This window comes from Piliocolobus tephrosceles, chromosome 19 (genome assembly GCF_002776525.5).
Source record: "Piliocolobus tephrosceles isolate RC106 chromosome 19, ASM277652v3, whole genome shotgun sequence".
Taxonomy (NCBI): Eukaryota; Metazoa; Chordata; class Mammalia; order Primates; family Cercopithecidae; genus Piliocolobus; species Piliocolobus tephrosceles.
In genome coordinates, this window is record NC_045452.1 from 26,691,075 (window position 1) to 26,699,736 (window position 8,662).

The 8,662-nt window shown below is 54.8% G+C and overlaps 1 protein-coding gene across 1 annotated transcript in view; it reads left to right on the forward strand.

Moving 5' to 3' along the window:
• Positions 1 to 1,221: 1,221 nt before the first annotated feature.
• ARHGAP8 (Rho GTPase activating protein 8) overlaps positions 1,222 to 8,662 on the forward strand; it is a 64,034-nt gene continuing 56,593 nt past the window's right edge. Inside the window, exons 1-5 of the mRNA XM_026447970.1 lie at positions 1,222 to 1,328; positions 1,414 to 1,436; positions 4,670 to 4,780; positions 5,412 to 5,517; positions 7,383 to 7,466. Coding sequence (XP_026303755.1) covers positions 1,222 to 1,328; positions 1,414 to 1,436; positions 4,670 to 4,780; positions 5,412 to 5,517; positions 7,383 to 7,466 — 431 coding nt within the window. The remainder of the gene's footprint in view (positions 1,329 to 1,413; positions 1,437 to 4,669; positions 4,781 to 5,411; positions 5,518 to 7,382; positions 7,467 to 8,662) is intronic.

The window sequence follows — 8,662 nt, forward strand, 5'->3', positions numbered from 1 at the left end:
CCGTCATAGCTCGGGCTACCCTGTGTCTCTTGACACATCTGTGTCCCCAACATGGACAGCTGCAGGGAGGGGCACCCCCCCACATATGGACAGCTGTGGGGAGGGTTGCCCCCCACACATGGACAGCTGCGGGGAGGGGTACCCCTTGAGAGCTGGGACTGGGTCTGCTTATCTCTGTCCCCAGAATCCAGGCTCCGGGCCAGGCGCTTAGTGAGATAAAAAGACAGAACAGGCCGGGTGCAGTAGCTCATGTCTGTAATCCCAGTATTTTGGAAAGCTGAAGCGGGCAGATCATTTGAGGTCAGGAGTTTGAGACCAGCCTGGCTAGCATGGTGAAACCCCATCTCTACTAAAAATACAAAAAAATTAGCCAGGCATGGTGGCACATGTCTGCAGTCACAGCTACCTGGGAGGCTGAGGCAGCAGAATGGCTTGAACACGGAAGGCAGAGGTTGCACTGAGCCGAGAACGCGTCATTGCACTCTAGCCTGGATGACAGAGCAAGACTTTGTCTCAAAGAAAAGAGAGAACGGACTCCTGAAGGAGAGGGCCCTGCAGACCATCCTCCGTGCCTGCAGACACAGCTGCCCCTCCTCTCCCAGCCCCGACCCCGCCTTGCCCCACCCCACAAATGGCCAGAGGAGGTTGGAGACCTCATGGTTCAGACCTTCCTCCTCTCTCTGCCCAGGGCCCTGAGAGAGAGGACCCCCTGCATACAGGACGCCCTCATGAAGGCCCTGACAGTGACTCAAGTGCAGTCTGATGTCACCCCCCACCCCCCGTATTCCCAGCACTTTCTCATTCCAGGGCCACAGCTCAGGCACACGGAGAACAGATGGGCTGCCCCGCTTCCCAGCACCCACAGCTTCTTCATTACATGTGTTTAACACAAGGACACAGGTAAGAACAGCCTGTGGCATAACACGTGCCAAGGGTGAAAACGGGGCACAAAGGGGTGCAGGCAGTGGGGAGGGAGCCCAAACCCACACCGGGCTGTTGTCAGGAGTGGGGAACATGGAGACCCCTCCACTCTGGTCCCTGAGGCCCCCACTGGCCTCCTCTCTGCCCCTGAGGACCTGGCCCAGCAGCCTGCCTTCAATTCTTCAGGGGCATCCTCCTGCCCGAGCTTCCACCTGGAATGCTCTGCCGCCTCCTTCCTGACTCTACATCCCTTCCCACCAAACCCCACCTCTGCAGGAAAACTGTTGCCCCCCATCCACAATGCCCTCGGGCCGGTCTGTGGACGTGCTGTTGCATATGGGAGCAGCTTCCCTGGCCATGAGCACAGAGACAGGGGCTCCAACCCCAGTGGTGCGGGCCCAGGAGGGGTAATGTACAGGGAGAGGCCACACGAGGGAGAGACCACACGCAGCCTTGGTGGCTCTGAGGGCCCCTGGGGTTGTCCCTTCAAAGGGCTCTGCTCAACGCAGTCAACGGTTCGTTGGCCAAGGTTCCAGGCCCGGCACAGGTGCTGGGGGCTGTGCAAAGGGGCCCATCTCCCAGGAGACCTTGGGGCACCCAGGGTTGGGGCTGGGGATGGGAAGCCTGGAGCAGGCTGCAGCCCCTCCTCCCAGCACTTTCTGCTCCCTCTTCCTTTCCTCACACAGGAGTGGGAGGACCCACACCTGCGCCTTCCAGGACAAGAGCATTTGCATTTTTAAAAGTCCAGTTCCTCAGTGGCACTCGCCACATTTCAGGTGTCCAGCAGTCACGCATAATGGGGGCTGCCCTGGACAAGGCAGGGATGGAGTGTGTCCAGCATCCAGAACATTCCACTGGGCAGAGCTGACCTCGAGGGTGCAGACTAGGGTATAGACCTCAGGGAAGGGGCTATGGGACCGCTCAGTCCGCCTCTAACCCTGTGTAGTCGGGGAAGAGTGCCCCAGCCCAGCCCAAAAGAAAACACAAGTCCCCCTGGACCTTCAGAATGTGACACTGGAAACAGGGTCACTGCAGATCTAATTAGCTAAGCATCAAGGTAAGATTATCCTGGATTTAGGGTAGGCTTCAAATCTAATGACTAGCAGGGCACAGTGGTTCACACCTGCAATCCCGGCACTTTGGGGGCCAAGGTGGGAGGATCACTTGAGCCCAGGAGTTCGAGACCAGCCTGGGCAACATGAGACCTTCCCTGTCTCTAAAAAAAAATTGTTTTGGCCAGGTGCGGTGGCTCTCTCTTGTAATTCCAGCACTTTGGGAGGCCTAGGTGGGCGGATCACCCTAGGTCAGGAGTTCAAGACCTGCCTGGCTAACATGGTGAAACCCCGTCTCTACTAAATATAAAAAATTAGCTGGGCGTGGTGGTGCACGCCGGTAGTCCCAGCTACTCAGGAAGCTGAGGCAGGAGAATCTCTTGAACGCGGGAGGCGGAGGTTGCAGTGACCGAGATTGCACCAATGCACTCTAGCCTGGGCGACACAGTGAGACTTCGTCTCAAAAAAAACTTATTGGCCGGGTGCAGTCGCTGACACCTGTAATCCCAGCACTTTGTGAGGCCAAGGTGGGTGGATCACAAGATAAGGAGTTTGAGACCAGGCTGGCCAATACGGTGAAACCCTGTCTCTACTAAAAATACAAAAAAATAGCCAGGTGTGGTGGGGGGACACCTGTAGTCCCAGCTACTCGGGAGGCTGAGGCAGGAGAATCGCTTGAACCCGGGAGACAGAGGGTGCAGTGAGCCAAGATCTCGCCCCTGTACTCCAGCCTGGGTGACAGAGTGAGACTCTGTCTCAAAAACAAACCAACCAACAAACAAAAACTACGAATTGTTTAAATTAGCCAGTTGTGGTGACATGCGCCTCTAGTCCCAGCTACTCAGGAGGCTGAGGTGGGAGGATCACTTGAGCCTGGGAGGTCGAGGCTGCAGTGAGCTGTGATCGCGCCACTGCACTCCAGCCTGGGTGACATGGCAAGACGCTGTCTCAAGAAGAAAAAAAAGTCATTACAACTGTTCTCAGAGTGTGTCCTTGGAACGAGAAGGGATGGCAGTGAGCTTTCTCGCCCCTCAGCCATGAAAGGTCATGAATCAAGATTCCACACTTGGCTGGGTGCGGTGGCTCACGCCTATAGTCCCAGCACTTTGGGAGGCTGAGATGGAGGGCTCACCTGAGCTCAGGAATTTGAGGCTGCAGTGAGCTAGGACCCTGCCACTACACTGTATCCTGGGCAACAGAGTGAGACCCTGTCTCTTGAAAAAAAAAAAAAAAAAGTACACACCTGCGTGCATGCATGTACCCACACGCACACTGGCATGAGTGCACACACATGCACACGCAGTGTGCAAACTCTTTTGATGTCCCCGCTCTGGCTGCCTGGCCAGGGGACTGTTTTTTATTTAGGCCACGCATCTGATTCTTCCCGGGAGCCTGGAAGCTACTCTGAGGTTTAGAATCCTAGAGCAATTTCACAGCTTCCAAATACAGCATCCTCTTCATTTCACAGTTCCTTACGAATTCTGGTCACGCTTCCCATTTGTTTCGCAAGCTTCTGTTTTAAAGGGTTGCACTGTAAGCCACGCTTTTATTTGCTTCCCTTGCCAAGTGGGAGTTTTCAGGCAGAAAATCTTCAATGGCTACCCCTGAAAGTAGAGTGTTTTCCAGACAAAGTGTCTGCCACCGCGGAGGCCAGGGTTCCATGGCTGACCCGGAGCCTGTGCCTGCCTCCTGTGGGATAAAAGCGGAAAGACCGTTGCTCCTTAAGTGATGAATCATTTATATGGCTGCTGAAGAAACAAGGAGTCAAATCAATGCCTTTAGGGTTGAAAGAGAAAGATAACATCAGGATAAAAAATTAAAAAAAAAAAAAACTGAGTAGCATTATCATCTCTGGAATCAGAGCAAGTGCAAAAGTCTTGGGGGATGTGCTAGATAATTGGACCAATGGAAGATGAGCTCAACCAGCATTTGTTGGGGGCCTGCTGTGCACTCAGCTCTGGAGAGAGACAGCCCCTGCCAGGCCCTAGGGCCCAGGGGAAAGGGATCGGGGGAAGTGGGAGGTCTATGCTCAGCCCCACAAGAACCTCTCCGAGAACCGTGGGAGCCCTGGCAGCCACACCCATCATCTATGTCTGCAATGGCTTTTATCTCGGCTCAGACCACCCTTCACAGGTTGAGGGCACCCGCACGAGAATGCCACCAATGCATGTGGCCAGCTGGCTACAAATCTAGGGGTTCCCACAATCCTTTCCTGTTTGCTAATTTGCTAGAATGACTTGGAGAGCTCAGGAAGGCACTATACTTACAATTACAGTTTTATCACAAACGACGCAATTCAGGACCGGCCACAGGAAGAGACGCGCAGGGTGAGATCCGGCAGCGTCCTGGCCACAGAGCGTCTGTGACCTCTCTCCCGTGGAGTTAGGAGACCTCCCCTCTGCGCCCATCGTCATAGCATCACCAACCGGTGATGGCCGAGGGGCCAACGGAACCTCTGGAAATCCAGGGCCCCCACTGAAGCTTCATTTCGTCGGTAGGACTGATGGAATCACAGGCCACAGAGTGAACTCAGCCTCCAGCCCCTCCCTTCCTGGAGGTCTTAGAGCCCCACCCCATGAATAACAAAGATACTCCTTTCACTTGAGAAACTCCAAAGACTTAGAGTTACCTTGTGGGAACTGTGGACGGACGAGGGCCAGCCCCATTCCGAAAGATACAGCCACCCCGCCCCACAGCTCACCGTCGGCTGCCCCCCGAGGAGCACACCGTGGGGGCCTCCACCCACCGGGCAGAGACGCAGCAGATGCCGGTCTCCAGCAACAGCAGAGGCAGCAGAAGCCGGGGCGGTGAGCAGTGGCTTTGTGTCCAGCTCCAGGTCATTCCGGGGAGCACAGCAGCACCTGTGCTGGGACCCCTGGTCACTGAGGAACCGCAGGGGGTGTTCAGAGATCACAGATGTGCCTCCCTGAGCTACTGGGACCCAAATGGGAGGGAGGGTCAAGGTCGCCGGGGCAAGGGCTGAGATTGGACTTTCTCTATGGAGCCTGGGAAGCCGGTGAGGCGGGGTGGGCACAGCCTGCAGCAAGGCCAGCGGAGGCTGCGGACGTGGAAAGGAGTGCAGATCCCAGGGACAGCGGCAAGGCCACTTACAGGGGAGGGGACACAGGAGGAGGAGCTGTCTGTGCTTGTGTGGGCAAGTGGGGCTGCGGGGAGGGGCTGCGGTGCCACCTGGGGTCGGGGAGGGGCTGGGAGGCTTGTGGGAGAAGCAGTCTGCCAGGCTGGGTGGGTCCCGGGAGGCCTGGTGAGAGAACTCGCCTCAGACCTGGTGTCCAAGAAAGAGAACCCTGTGGGCCACAATGGGCCACCGCAGGTCTTAGGCAGCTATTCTGCAGGTCCCAGCACCCTCCTTCTCATACCTACAGGCCCATCCCAAACCAGGGGGCTCCCGTCTGCCTCCCTCCCTCATCTGGTTTGCAGGTGGTGGGGAGGGGAGGGCTCGTGGCCTGCCAGCGCACGGGTGCTTGTCGCTGGTGAGGGCGTTTGTGCTGGCTGGGGTGGTGTGGGGAGGGGACCCGTGGCTCTGGTCAGCTGGCCCAGAGGTCTTAGATGGGGGTGTGGGGATGAAGCCAAGATAGGCAGGTAAGGATGAATTCCCACTTGAGGAGCTTGGACTCAGTTCAGCCAGCCACAGGGCCCGAGGTACCCAACCACACCATGAGCCCCCGTCCACTCTGCCATCGGCAATGAGGGTAAGAGGGTCCCAGGGCAGAGTATGGTACATACAAAGGGACCCAGCCCAGAGTCCACACTGGGTCATGTCCCTGCTCCTCATAAGCATCCTGCTTGCATACAGTGCTGACTCATTCATTCAGTAAACACCTATTAAACACCTACTGTTTGCAGAGCCCATGGCCTTGCATGATACTGAGCTCTGAAAGTGAGCTGCTATTGATGGCTTTTTACTCCCTCCCAAACCAGAAGGGCAACTAATTTGGTACTTTGTTTTCATACCAACAGATTTCTTTTTTTTTTTTTCTTTCAAGAGACAGAGTTTGGCTGTGTCACCCAGGCAGGGGTGCCGTAGCATTAGCATAACTCACCACAGCCTTGATCTCCTGGGCTCAAACGATCCTCTCGTCTCAGCCTCCCAAGTAGCTGGGATCACAGGCACGAGCCACGGCACCTGGCTCATATCAATAGATTTTTTTTTTTTGAGACAGAGTCTTGCTCTGTCGCCCAGGCTGGAGTGCAGTGGCGCGATCTTGGCTCACTGCAAGCTCCGCCTCCTGGGTTCACGCCATTCTCCTGCCTCAGCCTCCCCAGTAGCTGGGACTACAGGTGCCCACCACCACGCCCAGCTAGTTTTTGTATTTTTAGTAGAGACGGGGTTTCACCGTGTTAGCCAGGATGGTCTCGATCTCCTGACCTCGTGATCCGCCCATCTCGGCCTCCCAAAGTGCTGGGATTACAGGCGTGAGCCACTGTGCCTGGTCAATGAAAAGGTTTAAAAAGAAAGAAAAAGCAAAGGGCTGTACCCAGCCTGCCAGAGTAGAATCTCTTCCTCTCCCCAGTCCCTGGCTGGGCTGGTGCCTCTTTGATCATCTACAATATGGAAATACTAATGAAACTGACTTGGAGGGGTTACAGGAAGGATTAAATCAATAACCTGCAGGAAATCTTGGCCCAGCCCCAGAACACAGTAAGTGCATGGTGAGCTGTAACTACGGACCAGGTAGGATGCTGGGTGCTTCCAGGAGTGCTGTGTCTCATCTCTTCTTTTACAGGTGAGAAAACTGAGGCCCAAAGGCCAAGTAAGCATCAGGATGGGTTGACATGGGCAGCTGGCCGAGGCTGACTCCCAGCCAAGCCTCCGCAGCTTCCTCTGCCCTGTGCACGTCCCACACTGAGGCTGGCCTTCCTCGCTCCCTCGGTCTCCCCAGCAGCTGAGAAGAATCCCCAGAACTTTCAACCTTCCCACTTATTAAGCCGTCAATGCTGCATCTGTGTTGATGCCATCAGTCAATATGAGTAAATACCCCTTGCTGTTCTCTGGAAACACAGGCCAGCACATCAAAACCAGACTTCAATATGATATAATATAGAAGGAAATGAAAACTATCAATAAAATGCAAATTCTGCAAGGCATCAGATGAATTCACGACCCCTGTTTCTCCCCTCGCTGGTTACAACACCACATCACTCACTGTCTCTGCAACGGGAGAAGCCTGGTTTATGAATAAAGAAACGATTCCCAGAGCCGTTACCCACAGGATGCGCGGGGCGATTCATCATTCTCGCCCAGTGGAGGGCGATTAAAACGCATCATAAAGGCAGCAGCAATCTATCGGGAGGGAGTCACAAGTCTGCTGTGGTTTTGGTTTGAAGTTGCTAACCATTTTTGCAAAAGCGGAAGGAGAGCTGAACTCCCTTTAGGCCCGTGTGCTGCAGGAAAGCCCAGCCAGCCATGGAATGGGTTATGTGCCGGAAGATCCGAACCAAGGGCGGTGGACGTGTGTTGTCCTGCAAGGTCAGGTCTGGCGTGGACTTCTCTTTCTCTCCCCTGCCACTCACCACCCTCCATGTCTCTGAGCGTCTACCTCCGCCTCTTCTGGTCCTCAGACCTGGAAACTTCCATTCCCCACCCTGCTTCATACCACCTGATGGATCTCCACTCTGAGCTCCCAGCCTCAGCCCCAGACCAGAGCTTCAGACCCCAAAACACTTGCTCAGCCCCACGATGACCACTTCTTAAAATACTGAAGTCAACTTTATTTACAAAACACTATTCTGGCCAGGTGCGGTGGCTCATGCCTATAATCCCAACACTTGGGGAGGCCGAGGTAGGAGGATCCCCTGAGGTCAGGAGTTCAAATCCAGCCTGGCCAACATGATTAAACCCCATCTCTACTAAAAATACAAAAATTAGCCAGGCGTGGTGGCGGGCACCTGTAATCCCAGCTACTCAGGAGGCTGAGGCAGGGGGAATCGCTTGAACCTGGGAGACGGAGGTAGCAGTGAGCCGAGATCATGCCACTGTACTCCAGCCTGGGCAAGAGTAAGACTTCATTTCAAAAAACATAACATAACAAAACAAAACAAAACAAAAAAACCACTATTGTTGGTGTCAAAATTCTACAAAGCTTCCATTTGGCCAAGTATATATAGTCACTCAAGCAGGGAGAGATCATTCAAAATTCCGTTTGACAGAAATCTGGTTTCTGGCTGGTTTCTAGATGTTGGTCATGGGGGAAGCGGCACCTGGGACAGAAAAATTGAGAAATGCGTTGGTGGGGAGTGACATCTGGTGACACCTCAAGAACGCAGGAGAGCCCTCAGCCTAAAAAGTCCTGGAAGGGTCCATGCCACGCCCTGGAGGAGCAGGAGGGAAGGGGGTTCCTGAACTGTCCCCCTGGGCCCACAGGAAACTCAGGTGCATGAACTGCAGTTATGGGATGACAGAACAAAGCTGAGGCCAAGGTGAGGCCCAGGAAGGGGAGAGGCCTCTGTTCTGTCAAGAACAGTCCTCAGTGAGCGGCCATCTGAGGGAGTTCTCTGCTGGCTGTCCCAATTGAAAAAGCCACTGGAGGCCAGGCGCGGTGGCTCACGCCTGTAACCCCAGCACTTTGGGAGGCTGAGGCAGGCGGATCGCGAGGTCAGGAGTTCAAGACCAGCCTGACCAACATGGTGAAACCCCATGTCTACTAAAAATACAAAAATTAGCCGGGCAT